This window comes from Chanos chanos, chromosome 6 (genome assembly GCF_902362185.1).
Source record: "Chanos chanos chromosome 6, fChaCha1.1, whole genome shotgun sequence".
Taxonomy (NCBI): Eukaryota; Metazoa; Chordata; class Actinopteri; order Gonorynchiformes; family Chanidae; genus Chanos; species Chanos chanos.
In genome coordinates, this window is record NC_044500.1 from 12,931,162 (window position 1) to 12,950,246 (window position 19,085).

The following is a 19,085-nucleotide window of genomic DNA, read 5'->3' on the forward strand; positions in this document are numbered from 1 at the left end:
TTAGTTCATCAGTGCCACGGTGCTCTCCGGTTGTTCTCCGCACAGGCCGGAAAAGAACTCCAGAGCCAAGCGCACGTGGATGGGGACGAAGACGTACGAAGTGTATATCACCATGGCAACCATGGTGAAGAGAACAGTGTTGAAGATGGACTGCTCCCACGGTTCCAGCACATAGATGCTGGTGATAAGCAGATACTGGTAGTACAGCCAACCCAAGTATTCCCTCAGGTTCTTCATGTCCATACCTGGAAATTTCGGAGACGCGCTTCTGCGGCGATGAGGAGAGAGGGGAAGGGGGGTTCTGACGTGACAGACACTCTGACGGGTTGGGTAAACATCGTAATACAGATAGGATGTAGACACACAAACACAAACACATACACGAGACAAGTCAAACACACTTGACAGGCGTCATTACATTGACTATCTAAGCTTTAATGAAATGTCTGCTCAGAGGTCATAAGCACAGTAAAAACAAATACTATGCGTGTTGTGAGTTCATTAAGTCTGAGTGTTTTCTTATTGACTCATATATTACATTATTTATTCTGGGGCCTCACCCCTAAGTTGTAACCTGATAAAGCATACTAATTTTCACAACGACTCACAGCAGGGAAAAATTTAGTGGGTTAAAGGTTCAGGTTGTGTTGAAAACAACCAAAAGATCATTCCGAAAGTTTCCAGCATCTTGGTTTATGTAACAACAAATATCCAACAGAATGAAAACAACATTACCACTTGACATCTTGCAAGAACCCTCACTGCATGGTTCTTCAATTTTCTGGTCCCATATACTATCAAATCTTGCGCTTGAAGACAAACCCTTTTATTGGTTAGCAGCAGTGACAAGGCTATGTTTACCTGCCTTGCAATGCTGACTCTTCTAATGCCCTAGAGAATACTACATCCATACCATAACTCTAAGGACTACACGTAACCTTTGCAGTGGAAAATTCAGCAGTTAGTCAGGAAAAAAAAAAAAAACAATACACACACACAGGCTCAAATGTGTGTATTAATCAAGGGAACCTCAAGGGCAATTAAATGTACAGCTTTGCATCACCAACTGGTGGGAACACCCTGTGGGAGCAATCAGACACCTGCTGAGAGGAGGGCTGGCTCGAAAGTAAGGGGCAAAACACAGCAGAAATTCTCTCTCTCCCTCTTCCTCTTTCTTACTTTCTTTCTTTCTTTCTCACCTTTTCTATATTGTGACACTTTTTAAATGACAACAAAATAGACCACAACTGCACCTGGACTACAACTCGGCGGTCTAGTCCAGACCTCACGCGCACGCAGGTAGAATCCACTTACGGAAAAAAAAAAGCTTTTAAATCTCATTTAAAGTAAGTTTCTGAACAGTATGAATGTTGTCTATCTCTAATATCAGTAGCGCATGTCATCTGTTATTGATAAGTTCACAATATAAAAAGATCGAAAGAAAAAAAAATCAATGCGCAATAAAATAATAACAAAAATATAGCGTCAAATGCAAGCTTCACGGTTCACCTGTCTGTGATTCCATGGAGGCAGGTGTCATGAAGAATGCGTAGTAAACAAACGCGACACGCGGCCACGCTAGTAGAACATACTGTAACTGGCATTTGAGTAGAGCGGTGAACGACGGGATCCAGTGACCAAGTCGTCAAAAAAGAACGACGAGAAATGTAGACTACCTACAATAAGCCGTTAAACGTATCTGAGATATCCGCGCTTACGTTTAAAATGTTTTGTGTTGTTTTGAAATAACCGTTAAATTTCAAAACTTATTATTCAGTAAAGAAGCGTGTGTCTGACCATACGTGTAAACTTAGATGACTGGCAGAGCAGTCTGGTGTGTAGACATTTCTCATTTACAAATTACTTCACATCACTGCAGTAGCCTACCTGCAACCATTGCTGGAGAAGAGCAAGCAGTCACGGTTAAACCAATGCAGTAATGCCCTTGCTGTATGAAGCTTACTCACCTCCTCAAAATATCGAGTGTTAGCCCTTCAGGTCCTCGCCTGTCCAGCCAAAGTTTATTGTGGGACGGTGGAGACAATGAAACACGTCCTAAAACGTTGCTTTGTGTAAACGAAAAGCTGCCCTACCAGTTCGCCAATATCAGGTCATCCGCTGTTTTTGTTCTTTAAGCCCTATCACCACACCCACCACTTCTCTTGTTTTCTCTCACCTGTGTCGGATGGACTGTGCAGGTAAGATGCAGTGCGGGCGAATGACCAGTATACATGGGTAAATTCAGCGCTTACTGGACTAATGCCGACATCAAACAAACAAAATGTTTTTAGTGGTCATATCCATTACGTCTAATTAGGATTTTGTTTATTGTTTAATGGCTACGAATTAACGGAAGGCACTCACAGTCCATGTGTACGGCAACTTTCCGCCCCTCCTTGTCGCATGCTCTACTTTACAGCCATTCCACGGTCAGGATGCCGCACCGCAGTACAGTGGGCGTGACGTCATCGCCCCGGCTCTGCAGATGGGAACAAGCAGCATCATTGCTGTGCATAGCAATTCTATGATATATGGATTTTAATAAGCGTGATGTGAAATATGCAAACGGATTTTGGGATTCAGTGATAGTCTTTGTTGTGGTTATGTTTAAGTTCAACCGAGTCTTTATATGAGAAAGTCTCACGAGTTAGCCTGAGATTTTAGGAGAATTGTTCATCTACGCATATATTTTTGGCTACACGTTCAACTTTAAATCTCTGATGTGTGGAACTGACGTCCGCATATTTATCATGACTGAAACTTCCAGTCCACTTGGTGCAGGTCTCGCAAGGATCCCCGTGTGTTGAACGTATGTTGCTTTGTTATGTATGAAAAAAGTGAAACGTGTATTACTGATGTGTAAATACAGACTGACACTGTCTGATTCAACACTGCTGTGGCAGAATTGCTGAGGACACGAACACACACACACACACACACACACACACACACACAGAGTGACAGTGTGAGAGAGAGAGAGAATGTGTCCTTTTTTTAACTCTTACAGGAGATATCACAGTAAAGCATGCTGACAGTTGTGGCGCAACACGGAAAACATATAAGAGCTATGCAGTTCGATCATTATACTGAACGGCAGATTGAACTCAAACGTGCGTTTTCGGAATGTATTACTATCACGGTAATAATTACAGCACCGCCACATACACGTTACAAAGGAATTTGTGAAATCACGATCAATCCTAATTTATCATCTCCCTTTTTAAACGGCAAAATCCTGGAAAGGCAGCACATTTGATCAATGCCAATTCTCATCTTAAAGACATAGGGGTCGCTGCCATTGTGAAAAAAAAAAACTAAAAGAACTCCATGTCTTATGTTAAAAATATCGAATTTCTCCCTGTGTTTGGGAATGCTAGCACAGACAGTACTCTAAGAAAGAATCAATATTTCAGTAGGACTGAACCAGGCAGTGCCCGTGTGCCGCTCTGCTTAAAAATAGCCTGTGTAAGCAGGGCAGTCGTGCCAGGCTAGCACTTTTCACTTGAAGCAGCTACCGTTGTACACAATTGGATTGACAGGCCATTTCAATTGTCTCTACACAGACTGTGGCTGATCTGAAGATGACTGTGTGTAAGCGATGCAGTTTCGTTACGATAGAAGTGCATTTAAAGATATACAAAAAATATGAATACATATATATGATGTGAATATATGATTGTTGCTGTAATAATTATACTGCTATGGTTGTTATAATATGTTAATACTTTAACATCATCTTCAGTCATTTTTCCTACATGATCCCAAATTCTTGAAGGGTCAAACGACGACGTGGGAGAGGAGGTAACTCAGACACAGCTGTACCTATCAATACATTTCTCAACAATGTCCTTGCTTTAACAGCATATGTTCACCATGAGAGTTTATCTTTTCAAATTCAACGTCCAACTGGAAACTAACTTAAATGTTATATTAATTAATATGTCAAATATCTAATATAATAGGGGATCATAGACTATTATTTGAAACCCCTTTGAAATATTTGAGGTTTTCTTTGTTATTAATATGTCATATATCAGTAATATACCTGTTTATTAAATTTGCACTAGTATAAAACAAAAACCACATTTCAGATACAGCATTTTCCCTCTGTTTAACTGATCAACACAATAGCTTTGTTGCGTCACATCCATCATTGACGTGACAGTTCCATGTGTTTGTGAAACACCAAACCTGATGTACACTCCGCAGTGAAAGGAACAGATTTGTGATCACGTGTATCAGTTAATGATAATCAGATGAATGCATGTTTGTTTGACGGCCACATACAAGCCATAGAGAGTAGGCTGATAAGCTGTGGGCTTGGTGCGCAAACAGAGCCTTGGAGTCTGCACAGTCATGGTGTCCCGGTCAAAAGCTTCCTTTTTATGATGGGTGCAGTCCGCACGTATGTGATTTTGGTTTTAGTTACGGGTTGTCATGGAGACTGTCACCTGTGTTGGGTGGTTGTAACTGGTCCTAACCAGGTTGTAACTGTCTCCCTTTCAAAAATATTTGTTTTACTTACTTTGTTCAGAGGTGCATGTGTTCTGTTTCTGGAATAAGAACAATATACTCCAAGTGGGAACGATGGATTCAAACGAGATCTCAGTGGACTCACCAAACAGAAGAGAGGGAGATTATGGAAGTATTAATGAACGTGTTGTTCAGGAAAGAACTGTGCACCAAATAACACACTACCTGGCTATGACACTTTTAACAATTGACCATAACAGCTCTACTCAGATTCCCCCCGCCCCTTCCAAATGATTTCTAATGAAGAAGAGCATAAATAACCTTGTAATTCCACAAGGCCACACCAGACACCTTTTGTCACTTTGTCATGGTCCAAGGCTATTCTGTGATTAAGAAGAATGGACCTCTGAAGGGGAGATGACTGGGGCACAGACACTCGGGCCTAGACACCCTTGCTGTATGAAAAGAGCTAACAATTTATGTAGTGATTGAAAAGTTAAGAAATTTTAGCAAGTCTTGCCCCACTGTTCAGTGCAGTATCAGTAGAAGAAAAACACTGCCATCTAAAGGCATAACAGTGTCATTAAAGCATACCGACACTTCAGCAAGTAACTTCTTTATTCATGTGTATATTTTTGGTGGTTTTGCTGCCTTAAATTAGAAAAATCTGTCATTCACTTACACAGTCAGCAGTTAGACATTTTATGGCCATCTGCTACTTAAATCAGTGTATTTCTATGGAGGTGGAAGATCTGAAAGAGACAGCATCACACCTGTAGAGGGAGACCAAGCTTCCTTGTTTCGTGCTTGTCGCAGTGACACAACCTAATCAAAGCACACTATGTAATCATTTGCATCTCAAATGTGTAACCTCTTATCTTGTCAGTTCATGGAATCAACTCAAAGCTTTGAGAGTTTTGCTGTTTTTGTCATGGTGTTTTTCATGAAAAAAGGGAAGTAATTGCTTTCTTTTTAACCTAATTTTGAATTACTTGTGTTACTTAGTGAAGTCTTGTGGTACTAACCAAATATTTGGGTCAAGAGAGCAGATGTAGATACTTGTTTCTCTGCACTGGGGGAAAGTTCCATATGAAAACTGAGATGTTGAACAAATCAATGCTGTTTTTTTGATAGAAGCATAGTTTATTTGTTTTAACGTGGGTGATCTACCATTTTTAACATTCATGCAAAATTTTGAATGATACATTTTTGCTAAAGACCGGTCCACAGGTTCCTTGCATTGAAACCACTATTTCTTAGAATTTATAAAAATGAATTTAGTTTGCAATTTTTCAGTATGGATGAGATCAATTAATATTTCATATAAACCATAAACCATATAGAATTTCACAATTAAAGATGTTGACAGGATGCAAAGCTCAAATAGTCTTTTATAAACATCAAGAGACACTTATTCTGCACTATTTAAAATTCATCTGTTGCGTCAACTCTACAAAAAAACAAAAAAAGTTAAAGATATTAGAAAATATCTTTTCTTTGAACTAAAACTATTGAAATGTGCAAGAACAACTAATCTTACACCTTTTAGCAGCAGAGCGCATAGTGAGTTTGGTTGTCTTATGCTGACAGAGTTGTCTTTAGAAGTTACTCGCTTTAGTACTCAGTGGAAAGACTTTAGCCTTTCCATTTATGTTGAAATGAATCCTGCATGATGTACTGATGCTAAGAAGTGCACATAAAGGCAAAACGTTTGTCATACTCAAAATCTGAAATTTTAAAATGAAGAGACAGATAGAGAGAGAGAGAGAGAGAGAGAGAGAGAGATGGAAGCAGGAAGAGGACAAACAGGTGGAGCATTCAGTGGCTGTGGGTCAGGTTTCGGGGTCAGTCTCGGTAACACTGCAGCTTGGCATCACTTTGTTCAAGTTCAGTCTGGGTTACTGCAGAGCACTGGGGCAGAACCAGTGCAGTGTGTGTGTGTGTGTGTGTGTGTCTGTGTGTGTGTGTGCGCGCATGTGAAGGAGAGAGACACTCCCACCGGTTAGCATGACTTTATTAAATCTCAGGTCCGTTTAAAACCTGTTTCTTTCTCTCTCTCTCTCTCTCTCTCTCTCTGAAAAAAAATTGTTTGAAGTTCTGGATACAAGAAAAGCCCAGCTGCTGGTAAATAGTTATCCTAATGTTTTTGGTTTGATGAACAAATGGTGGTTGACAATGTTGAATGCTTTGTGCAGCATTTATAATTTCCTATGTAATTTCCTGTAATGCTTTGTGCATCATGATCTCGATGATCTTTTACCATTTTCAAATGAAATGATGTCTTTATTTGACCTTTCACGCGGTGATCAGCAGTGGTAAATGCACTTGTGCGTAACACAAATTTGATTAGACCCTTGCTCAGCCCATTAAAATGAACAGGTTTACAGACATATGTTTAATACTGGATTGTTTCATCTGAAATAGCAGGAGCTTTGGTTTACGATCTTGAACTACTGTGATGCTTATGGTCTCATGTTTAACTCAGGCCTTGATGTATTAGGATTCAGTATGTAACTTGTCAGCAGCCATTGCGCTTGAGTGCTTTTCTTTCATAGACTTGTGTATGATTGTCATCATAGCTTTGTTCTTTTTAAGAGCACTGTATAAAGACATTTTTGCGCTTTCATGGAAATCAAATGGTGTTGCACAGTACACAGACTGTGTAACTGCTGAGGTCTTAAAGAGATACTCCGCTAATTCAAAATATTTTTATTCCGATTTCGTCTTTTATTCTGAATGTTGTCTCCATCTGTTTTCAACTCCATCCATTTTCAGCTCTGAGGGTTAAAGAAGATCTGTTGAATACTAGATACAATAACAGTATACCTACTAATCAGGATCAGTTCAGACTTTTTAGGTCAAAATTTGGATTCGTTGTGTTTGGAACAAGCTATTTTATTTTGAATGCATAGAGTATTTTATTTTGAATGCATAGAAAGAAAGGAGTGGTTTTTGAGGATGCTGAGTGGAGGAATGGAAATCTCAAACTACTTGCCAATCTTTTATCGATAATTCAACACTTTCTTTTCACGCTGCTTTCAAAATAGTCTGAAAACTGGAGGTTCTTATCAAAATACATCTTATAGGAAATGCAGTTGCTCATTGTATGTGTGACATGGAAGTCTTTGAATGAATTATAATTGACAAAGCTTAAAGTATAGTTTGTTTGTTTTTTTTAACTGAATTGTTTGCTACATTGGTGGGATGTGAAGCATTATGTCAAACAGAACCTTTGATGAAGTATCTCCTTCATCTTGGCCATCTAATTCTAACTCTTAATAGAGTTCAAACGCACCTGCCATCAAGCTTAGGTTACAAACACATTGCAATCCTCTGTTTCCGGGGATAGTAAGATGAACAATATAAAACTCGAAACAAATGAAAACTTTGATGTAAATAAGAGGATATCACAAAACAAGTTAGAACAATAGTGGACAAAGGATTTAACAAAAAGGAGTGAGAAACAGAGAAGCAATAATAGAGAGAGAGAGAGAGAGAGAGAGAGAGAGTGAGAGAGAGAGGTTTTTGAATGGTCTTTCAGCCTCTCCTTTCTTCACAGGGTCATAGTGAACCCCATTAAAAGCTTACCACCCGAGCATGGCTTGAGCAGGGATATTTGACTGCTTTGCAAAAGAAGCTTTGGGCTCAGGTAACAGTGAAATGCTCCCCCGGACCCTGCTGGGCTTCTGGGGCACCCGTACTGTATGGGCACCATACATTCATGTATGATAGACCCCCTTCCCCTCCCCCAACACACACTTATCCTCAGTATACTCACCCTTTATTTGCAATTTTAGAACTTTCATTCAAAGGCCCTATATAACTCAAAACCGTCCTCTCCTGCCCGCTCTGCTGCCTCTGATTGCAGGGGAACGCTACCGTGGCTCCGGGGTCGTATTGTAATACACGCTTCCTGTCCCATGCTTCACCCAGTCTATTTCTTAAGACTTTTTAAGGGTCCAATGTGGCTAGGGGGCTTGGTGAGTGGCCGTGTTAAGCAGAGGGTCTAGCCTGTGGCGCCTTCAGCCTTGGTGGGGGATGGTAAACTGACTGCTACGGTGGTACGTGCTAAGTGGTGAATTGACACTGGGCAGGTCAGGGTGGAGCAAACCTCCCTGAAGCACCTCTCTCTCTCTCTCAGGCTTAAGAAGTGTATATCTCCAGCCTCTAGAGTTCAGCTGAGCACCTCAGAATACCTTCCTATGGGATGATCAAATGCTAACTGTTGGGAATTGTCCACTCCTTGGGGAAATAAGAGGAGAAACTGACAGAGAAAATACACTAGATATTTTTCTATCCTTATACTTCTGTTTAGGCAGGTAGAAGAAGACTTCTAGGTTGACACTATCTAAGACTTCAAGATATAAACTGAGTTTCTGAACAAAGTATTGGACAATCTGAAGTTTGGTTTGGTCGTGGCTTGTTACTTGCTGTATAATCTAAATTTGATGGGTGATTAATATACATTAATTTTGGTCTAGGTTGTGCCATTTCAAATAACATAAACTCATGCATATTGTTTCATGTTACTGACTAGATCGTGCCTTTCTGGAAAGTCGGTCATGATGGCTTGTGTTAGCAGCCTGCTTTTACCTTGAGATAAGCTTCTTTCTTTGACAACAGCTCAAGTTTAGTTCATGGCGACAGAGTGAGATTATCGATGCTCTTTGGGTCGAAAGCTTTCTTGGAGAACCACCAAATAGATCAGAATGATACTCTGGTTCCCTCCCAGTGCTAGTTACGTTCAGCATGAAAGGAGGAGGCCCAAATAGGGATAGAAAAACACGTTGAACAAGTCAAAAATAAAGAAACAGGCCTCATACAAACCCAGCTGTAGTTGATAGTTATTCTTATATTTTAAATCACGTGAGTCAAACATGTGCGGGCAACGCTGAACACTTTGTTAGAGTATGAAGATTGCAGGTACAAGACATGTAACACACTATTCCATTTGGTTTACTACTCCTATCTACTTGGAGACCCTACACTCATTTGGTGACCTGACATGAGTTTTGCTGAGTGTTCCGTTCCTTTAATGAATTGCTATACTTCCAGAAACCTCTGTGTTTGGCTAACATCCATGCATTGGATTTGGATAGATGTTCAAGGAATTCCTCCTGTATCGAGTGACTGGCTTCATTGCCTCTGGTCCAGCTTCCAGCCCAAGTTGTTTTTTTTTTCCATGTTCTTTTTTTGCTGTTTGTTGGACAGGGTAATTCATGAGGGTGCTGTATCCCATGTCACAAAAGCTCCATACACCAGAGAGGTAAAGAAGGTGGGCTACTATGCCGGGTTCCGCATGGTCCAGTCTTGAGCCCAATGAAGATTAGTTCGTACTCAAGTTTCAGACCCCCTCCTTGACTCTCACCCTTCTTTTCTCCTATCCACCTCCTGATTGGCTGAGCTGTCACTTATCAAAGCACTAAATCCATATCAAAGGATCTACAGTCCATGTATTTATTCTCCAAGGTACCATTAGGGAATGATTTAAGTAAACGGTTTGGATAAAGAACGCCTGTCAGATGATAATGTAAGTGTCATTCTTTTCTCGTCCCCTCCCCCTTAACTTTCCCTTTGAAGTCCAATTTTGAAACTAGAGATTTTGCAATGATATGACATGATTTGGCTTTACATCGATTAAATTTGGTGAGATTGTGAGGGAACTACATTCACTTCACTCTAAGTTGAGGATATAGAGGTACAGTCAGTATATCAGACTGTGATATGAAAAATCACCAGTAAAGAAAATGAAATAACCCTCAAAATATGTTGTTGTTTTTTTTAAAGGTTTTTCATGATTTGAGAGGTAAAATTTTAAAATCATAGGGATTTTCCTAATGTCATGCATGTAATATGCATAGTAAGAAAAGTGAAAGCAGTATATTTCAGCTATTTTCATGAATACTTCATTCAGCTGGAAAAAAAGAGAAAGCTATCAGAACAGTTACCTTAATTCCATTAAATTCCCAATTCAAGAGATGTTTTTTATTGCATCAGTTAACAACGTGTACAATTCATTATGTTATTACTCCACATAATATTAACCAATAAATATAATTAATTGAATTCAATATTTTAAAACTTTCAGTATTTTAATATTTTTTCAATGTCTTATAAATATCTTGGACTGTTCTGAGAGGTTGATTTGAGTATGGGGACTCTGGCCTGACATCAGCATTGAGAGATAGAATCTTCTTGATTTTCACAGTGGATGGAAGGTCTGGAATGCTTGGAGGGTGTCATAGATTGTTTTGGTGAACTCAGACTGCATCAGAATAATGAACAAAGTAGCACAGTTCTTTCCAGATCGGCCCAGATGATTCGCAACATCGGAAAGGACATATTCCAATGATTTTTTTATTTATGGGTTGGTGCTGCTTAGACAACAATGCTGCATAAACATACATGGGACCTTTGAATTTTTTTTTGTTTGCATTGCTTAACTAAACTATCGTTATTAGAACAGTTGAACATGAGATTTCTTCCCTCTGACATTTTCTGGATCTTTTTGTCTTTACATGAGTTTGTGATCTAATACTGAATGCAATTTCATCTGATTTAGGTCTTAGGTCAATCCTGAAATGAGGGTTTTATATGATTACATTTTTTTTATCGGACATTTTGTTTCATTTCTTTTAAATTCCGGTAGCCCATGTCTGTAAATTATAAGCTGGTATAGTTAAGGCCTTTAAACCTCTTGTAACGCTTTGTTCTGTAGCGTGGAGGCCATGTGTGCCACTTTGTGACAACCTGTTTTACACCTTCAACTGGCAAATAAATTCCACTCATAATATCATCCCAGCTGTATATAATATTAGCCCTGAGCCAAGAGTGTACCGAGCTGATGTTCATTTATTTCTTCATTGGTGCCACTGTTTATGAGTTCTGAGATATGATTTAATTGTATCACAATCAAAATAACCAGGAGTATTTTTATGTGTCTCCTTTCTTTCTACAAAAAACACAAAAAGTCTTAGTTGAAGCAGTCATGACCAATGCTGACAACCAAACTGGATGCAGGCAGAGTGGATTACTTCACCACTCTCTACGTCTGATCTGGCCATCCACAGCTTACAAACAGTATTGTTATGCCGATTGTCTCCTTCCTCCGTCAGTGAGTGAAAACAGGCTTTTAATAACAATTTTCACTTGGCTGAACTTTTCCCACTTTGTCAAACAGAAAACACCTGAGCCAAATGCTTGTTTCTCAAGTCTTTGTGAAGTTCTTTCTGTTCGGTTTTCCTTTTCAGCTCGTATACAAATACATAAAAACACAAAAGACACAAACAAGACAACTCGACTTCCAGATTTCAAAATCCCTATTTTATGAGCCAGGAGGTAACTTCTTGTTTTTTTGTTTTGTTTTGTTTTGTTTTATTTGGTTTGGTTTTAAGTCAGTTTAGATCCACCCCCTAGGCCTTGAGTATACTATAGACTTACAGATTGTTTTCATAACTTTAATAAATGATAGATTGTTTAAAGGTACTTTGAGAGAGACGAGTCAATATCTAACTAAACTGAAGGAGCATCACCGTTGATCCAGTGTGCCGCAAAGCACAAGTGTGCACTGACCTGATAATATTTAACATTTGGTAAACACAGAGTTAAAGACCCTGATATTTTTTTCTCCAAACCGTACCTCTGAAACTCCACTATACCCTGTGTTTTCTTCTCTGCCACATTCAGCCTAGCTTTGCAGTTGGCAGTGGGGCTTTTTCACTATGTTATATGTCACATCTAAAAAAGCATTTTGCATGGCCAGATTTAGGCTCTGTGTGCTACTAATCGCTGCAGTAGCCTGATCAGTGCTAACAGGGGTTACCTCATCGTGCTGAGGGGAGCTGTTAGCATTTTGATGTCTTCTCTGTTTTGAGGGATTTTGAGTGGTTGATCTGAGAAATGGCTATCAGTACTATTTCTATGTTTTCTCTTATCAGTTCATCCCCTGTTCTTTCCACTGTTTTGGTCTTAATGCGTAAATTAACTGTGTGCAGAGAACTCTACGTTATCCTACACTCTTTAAGATATCATTTTGCCCCGTATTATGAATAATAGCTTAAGATTTGTTTTACTGTGAGGGGAATGGGGTGTGTGTTTTTTGGGGGGTTAAAATATTTAAACCAGTGTTCACACTAATGTTGGCTTGCCAGAGATTGAAGGGAGAACACAAGGATGAAAGCATTGTTCAGGGGTATGAAGGCAACATTGCCATCTTCTACATTGCCAGTAAACTGTCCCCAGTTATGACTGATGGTGCTTCAAACATGATGATAAATATCACGCCCACCAGTAGAGATCCATGACAATGACACTGATGATGATAAAGATGTTAATCATTATGATGATGGAATTGACTTCGACATGGAGAATGTAAGAGTTGAGCTGGATTATTTACCACCTGACAGAAATCCATACTTCATTCACACAGTTCAACTTGTAGTCTAATGCCCTAGAAAGAATTGTTCCCTAAAGATTCAAAAACTTGTACAATTTTGTATCAACAAAAGCGATAGAAGTCCTTGAGGCTCACCTCAAAGCCCAGGATGCAAATGGTAGGATGTGGAATTTGCCATGTAGAATGATGAGGTCCCTCTCAGAGCCCTGAGATTATGTTAGACACTAGAATCTTTTGAGAAAGCCACTGATTGACAGCAGTCAGAGATAGCTGTCACAGCGTGGTGTGTAATTGCTCGTGGCAAAGGGCTATGACACGCTGTGAGTTGAAGAAAACTTGCAGTGATACTGAAGTCTTCCGCAGAAAAAGCGCTTGCACAGTTTGAAGATATGTAGTGGTTTGAGAAATGATCTCTGTGAAATGATCAAAGACTTGGATCTCTCTCTTTCTCTCCACCTGAAGTGCAAATGCTCATTTAAAGCTGCAATTTACATAAAAAACACAAACAAACATACAAAAAAACAATGGGTTGAAGGACTATGTATTTATTTCTCGTATTCCTCTCTTTACTGTGTAGTTTGATGCATCACGTTCTGGGCAGCAATGCTTTTAATAGTGGGACTGTTTTTATCTCTGACTGAAACTGTCTGACTGAAAGCTGAAGTGGTAAAATTTCATCAAATTACTTCAAGCTGTTGTAAAGTTACCAAGTGTTGCAATAATAATTCTGTCATTCATTTATTCATTTTCCAAACCGTTTATTCTAACGGGGTCGCAGGGTGCTGGAGCCTATCCCAGTGTTCATTGGGTGAAAGGTGGGGGGAACACCCTGGACAGGTCGCCAGTCCATCACAGTTGCAAACATAAGTATATGGAAAATGTCTTAAGCAACTTCAAAAAACTGAAAACAAAGAACTAACATGAATATAACAGAAGACAGAATGGTATGGCATTAAAATGCATCCGAGGCATGCTTCCAAATACACCTGTATACAAATATGACATGCAGTAGATGAAAACAAGCAGTAGATGACTTTTGACTATCCTGTTTTGTCTTCTCTGCCCATAGATTCAAAATGGGAATGTTCTCTCTTCAGTCACTCCTCCTGGTGATGACTATACTGGTTCTCACAGCAACCTATGAAGCAGCAAAACCTACACCGTGGCCTAAATACCAGTATACTAAGAAGCCCCCTCGTGAGGTGGTCCAGACCACTACGCGGAAAGGCCAGCACACGACCACGGTAAAGGTTGTGAGCTATACCAAGGCAGTGAACCCCTTATCTTTGGACGTCACAGAGAGCACCACTGTTCCAAATGACAGTTTCTTAGACTACCGTATGGATGGCACACCGCCCTCTAATGGAGTGCTGGATAACTATACACTGGATTATAATGAATGCTACTTTAACTTCTGTGAGTGCTGCCCCCCCGAGAGAGGTCCACAAGGGCTGAAGGGAGAACGAGGACTGCCAGGTAATGAGGTACATCCGATGTGAACATGATGCAGAAAATCTCGTGCTGTCTGTCTCTGTTTGGTGCTATTCACTGCTCATACAGTGAGGGAAAGTGTGTGGAGATCAAGTTTCAGCGAGAGACTGTTAAAAATTGGCTCAAAGTAGCTGACAAGTTTTTTAAACATATTCATTACTATATTGATTTTTTTTAAAAAAAGATGGCTGAGATGACTAAAAAAAAATGTGCTTTATCCGACATATGAAACCTTTCAGATTAAATCGAATTTGTCCCCTCTTATTTGAAAAATAATTTAGTTAATGCTGTACTGCTGCATGTTATTACATTACATTTTAAACTGACGGTTTCAAAATCCCATACTCGATACTCTGCAGGCCAGTTCAAAGTGTAAGCTCTAAGAGCTACATATTATTGTGAAGCAAAGAAAGAAAGATTTCTCAAATGACGCAAAAAAAAGAGGATTATGGTGCATAATTGAAGCAGATCAATTTAAATCCTCTATGTGTGTCTGTGCCATCTCTCATCCTGGTTGTGTATTTGTAGGACCCCCTGGGGCTAAGGGAGAGCAGGGATTCAGAGGACCTCCTGGACCTCCAGGACTGAGTGGAATCATGGGCTTTAAAGGGGACAGAGGTGAAGTAATTTTGATGAACACTTTAATCCCCACAGTCTTCATTAAAGTAATGACTGCACACTTGACATGAATGGAGAAATAAAACCTAGAATTGTCACTGACTATTTGACTATTCTGACTATTTCTCTTCAAGGGGAGAAAGGTGAAAAAGGAGGCAGTGGGTCGGCAGGATCTTCAGGCATTCCAGGGAAACCTGGTGGGAAAGGTAGGAGTCACACAGTGTACCATTTTTGCTATAACAGGTCCCTGTTTTAAAAATTCATTTTGATTTCAACAAAACAACGACCAGAAGAGACTCTGCGACACGGTTTGTGTATGTATTAAAGTAGTCTATATTAATTACCGCATATAAAATGCTGAGGAGTATCCACAGAATCACAGTCATTGTGGTCATTGTGTGTGTGCATGAATAACTCCACTATTTTCACTGTTTCAAATCTGGACGAAGTCAAATGTCATAACTCTTTGTTTTTACATAGGTGAAATAGGCTCCAAAGGTGAAAAGGGTGAAGTTGGTTTTCCAGGATTCAAGGGTGATAAAGGTGAAAAGGGAGAGCTTGGTGAGAATGGCACAAAAGGCGAAAGAGGAGATCCAGGGAAAGAGGGACCACTAGGACCCCCGGGCATAGCTGGAGAGAAAGGTGACAAAGGGGATAAGGGAGAGTGCGGATTTTTTGGAGAAAGAGGACCGAAAGGTGAGCCAGGAGATCCAGGGCCACCAGGCACACGGGGAGACTCAGGCCCCCCTGGGCTACATGGCTTGCATGGAACCCCAGGCCTGCCTGGTGAACGAGGTGACCCTGGAATCCCTGGAGCCCAAGGTGAAACGGGGCCACAAGGCCCTCCTGGACCTAAGGGCATGAGGGGTATGAGAGGACCCAAGGGTGACAGGGGCACGCCGGGGAAGCGTGGGGACCGAGGCCCTCGTGGGATGAAAGGAGCGGTGGGTCCGTGTGAGGCTCGTCTGCGTTCAGCATTCAGCGTGGGCTTATTCCCCAGCAAGTCCTTCCCTTCATCTGGGTCCCCAGTGCGCTTTGACAAGGTCTTCTACAATGGAGAGAACCACTATGACCTAGCTGCCAGCAAGTTTAACTGCACCTACCCAGGGGTCTATGTGTTTTCCTACCAGATCACGGTGAGGAACCGGCCCTTGCGTGCCGCCCTTGTGGTGAACGGGGTACGTCGCCTTCGCTCGAGGGACACGCTGTATGGCCAGGATATCGACCAAGCCTCCAATTTAGTGCTCCTGAGGCTGGCAGCTGGAGACCAGGTTTGGGTGGAGACACTAAGGGACTGGAATGGTGTCTACTCCAGCAGCGAGGATGACAGTACCTTCTCTGGGTTTCTGCTCTATGCTGACTGATATTCAAACGTGACTCACACCTGAACTATAACCAGCACTGAACTGAACATAACATGGACATGTCCAACATGGATGCAATGAGGTGACTAGTGTTAGGGTTCCACGGTCAAGGTATGTGGTGCTACTATTAAATTGAAGCTGAGGTTTGGAAACAAAAAAACCTTTCTGAATGAGCAGTCACTTGCTCTTTGTCTTTCAACAATCCATGTCATTTAGGTCCCTTTTTTTTTTTTTACATTAAATTACAAAAACCTTGTGAAAGAAACTTATTTTAAAGACAAGTACTTCTGTATTTTTCCCCTCCTACTGTTGCTCTGGACTGAAAGAGAAATGATTAACATGCATCTGTCAGTCTCCAATGTATAAATTAATACAAGTAGACAAGTCAAAACTGTGATGCCCTAATGTGATAATGATGGCTGATGATTTTTTTTCAGATGTAAGTCACTGAATATTGATGCATCAGAACCTCATCCAAATCTGCACAAAAAAGAATTAATTTACGTTCCATTAACTACAAATAATTGATCACTCTCCTGTTGTATGATCACATAAATCTCTTCAGTGTTGTAGGACACCAACAGTCTGTATGTATTGATTTATATATTTCTGATGCAAATGATCTTGCATTCAAATGAGTATGCAGTATTGCTATATTATGGGCTTAAATCTGGAAGATTCTGTATACTTGAAATAAAAAAAAAAAAATGAAGCAGTGAACATGGCACTTGTGTCAAGAGTTTGGCTTTATTTGACAAGACTGAAGATTTTCCAGATCAATAGGAGTTAAGTCAGAAGCGATATAGAATCAATGAATTCTGAGTAACTTCATTTCAGCGGAGGGATTACGTCTAATTTGACCGTATTGCTCCACTTCTCCAAGTTTAGTTTACGTGTGGTGGCTTGGCACTGATAAAGCCCACTATCTTGGACGACCACATGCTGGATGACATAGCTGCTGGAGGATGTGGCTGGGCCCAGTCTCTCGCCGTCCTTGTAGTAGTAATACATTATTTTCAGGCCATCCTCCCTGGTATTCAGCTGGGTGTTACAGTGAAGAACCACATTATCTCCATGAAAGACCACGGAAAATTCAGACTCAAGTTGGGGATCTTCCAGTATTTCTGTATTAAGAAGAAGAGACACAGATGTGATATCTCCACAGAAAAAAAACAAAACAAAACAAAAAAAACCAGAAAAATGAAGAGAAAAATCAAGCACACGTACTGTTTGTTATCCTCCTCAAACTAATTTTATTTATAAAGCCTTTTATTTTAGTTCTAGTAAGTCAGAATCTGTTTTGCATCAAAAATTTCCAGATAATGTAAAAGCTCATACACCACATGGGTGTAAGAACTCCATCAGTATATGACCAGAGTAAATTTAATATTCTACATTATGCCACAATTTTTTACCCTTTACATCAACTGGAACAGGCTGGGATATGGCAGAGTGGTACATCAGACGGCTCTCCCATGTGGCTCTGCACCAGTAACTTCCCCGATCATCCAGAGTGACGTTGGTTAAGAGCAATTCACTGTTGCTCTGTTTCCAGAATTCTACTCCATCTTTGTAAAAGATAACCTCTACCAGAAAAGGGTTGCCACGGACACGACACGTCAGAATCATTGATTCTCCAAGGAGTCTGTACTCTGTGGGTGCCCGCAAGATTGCCCACCCACCTGATAGCGGATATGATAACAATGAAATTAGTAATAAACTTTGTCACAGCGAGTGCCATGATTCAGCATGAAGACATGACCATAGAGTAATTCAATGAAATCAACTGAGTAAGTCAACTGAGTTATACATACAATTTTATATAAGCCAGTTCATACAGATAATAAGAGACAGTCATCAGATATATTTTCAACAACTGCCTTGACTGTACCACTTGCGAGGATAAACCTTACCATCCACGTGTAGGTGGAAAGGGTGGCTGGGACGGGCCTCCAGAGGTAGCTGCCGTGTCTCTGTGTACCTCGACCCCTGGCAGGTGTATAGTCCACCATCCCGGACGTGGGCTTTATCTATAACGTAAGTGGCCCCCTCAGCCAGCATCTGATCGCCCTTAAACCACTGGAATTTCCAGAGAGGTGAGGCGTCCCCAGGCACACTGCACGTCAGTTCCACGTCCCCCTCCCCCGAAAACAGCCTCACCTCACCTCTGGTCAGACTAACTTCGGCTTGGAATGGAGAGGGTGTGGGTTCTGGAGAGGCAAGGTTCTTGAGGTTGGATTATGTATTCAGAGCCTTTCTGTTTTGACTTACTGTGATAAACATGTAGCAACTATTTAACAACGCTCATCTCATTTTTGAGTTGTTTTAATTGTCCAGCCTGCTTCAGGGACATCAAATCAAGTTATTTTAACAGAACAGAAACTTTGTGAGCATATCAGTGCCTGAAACAAACAGCCGAAATCCTTTTATAGAAAAACATATATTCTTGCTTATAATTCCTAACACAATGATACTTAAATGTAACAGATGGCTAAATCCAGCTAAAATAAGATAAACAAGATCCAATATACCTTGGGACATGGTCCTCGACAGCAGTGTTAAAACAACTGAAACAAAACGAAAACTATTAGCATTAGAAAAACCATCACAAGAAATATACATACTTGTATTGTTTTTTTCCATTTTTGTAAAGACTCACCCAGGAGGCTGTGCCACAAACACGCGTTGCAGCTCATCTTGTTTGCTCACTAGAGAATACTGGACACCAGAATACCGAATACGAG

The 19,085-nt window shown here is 40.5% G+C and overlaps 3 protein-coding genes across 3 annotated transcripts; 1 reads left to right on the plus strand and 2 right to left on the minus strand.

The window, feature by feature from the left end:
- sptssb (serine palmitoyltransferase, small subunit B) lies at positions 1 to 243 on the minus strand. Its single transcript, XM_030778706.1, has one exon. The coding sequence runs from the start codon at positions 241 to 243 to the stop codon at positions 1 to 3; it is 243 nt and encodes an 80-aa protein (XP_030634566.1).
- Positions 244 to 13,944: 13,701 nt separating this feature from the next.
- otol1b (otolin 1b) lies at positions 13,945 to 16,341 on the plus strand. Its single transcript, XM_030778026.1, has 4 exons — positions 13,945 to 14,344; positions 14,888 to 14,977; positions 15,112 to 15,183; positions 15,458 to 16,341. Exons 1-4 carry the CDS (start codon positions 13,945 to 13,947, stop codon positions 16,339 to 16,341), a joined length of 1,446 nt encoding a protein of 481 aa, XP_030633886.1.
- A 728-nt stretch (positions 16,342 to 17,069) lies between these two features.
- Positions 17,070 to 19,085, minus strand: LOC115814337 (high affinity immunoglobulin gamma Fc receptor I). The gene is made up of 5 exons (XM_030777146.1): positions 19,001 to 19,085; positions 18,873 to 18,908; positions 18,255 to 18,551; positions 17,757 to 18,023; positions 17,070 to 17,465 (listed from the first exon to the last, which is right to left on the minus strand). Exons 1-5 carry the CDS (start codon positions 19,035 to 19,037, stop codon positions 17,170 to 17,172), a joined length of 933 nt encoding a protein of 310 aa, XP_030633006.1. The 5' UTR covers positions 19,038 to 19,085; the 3' UTR covers positions 17,070 to 17,169.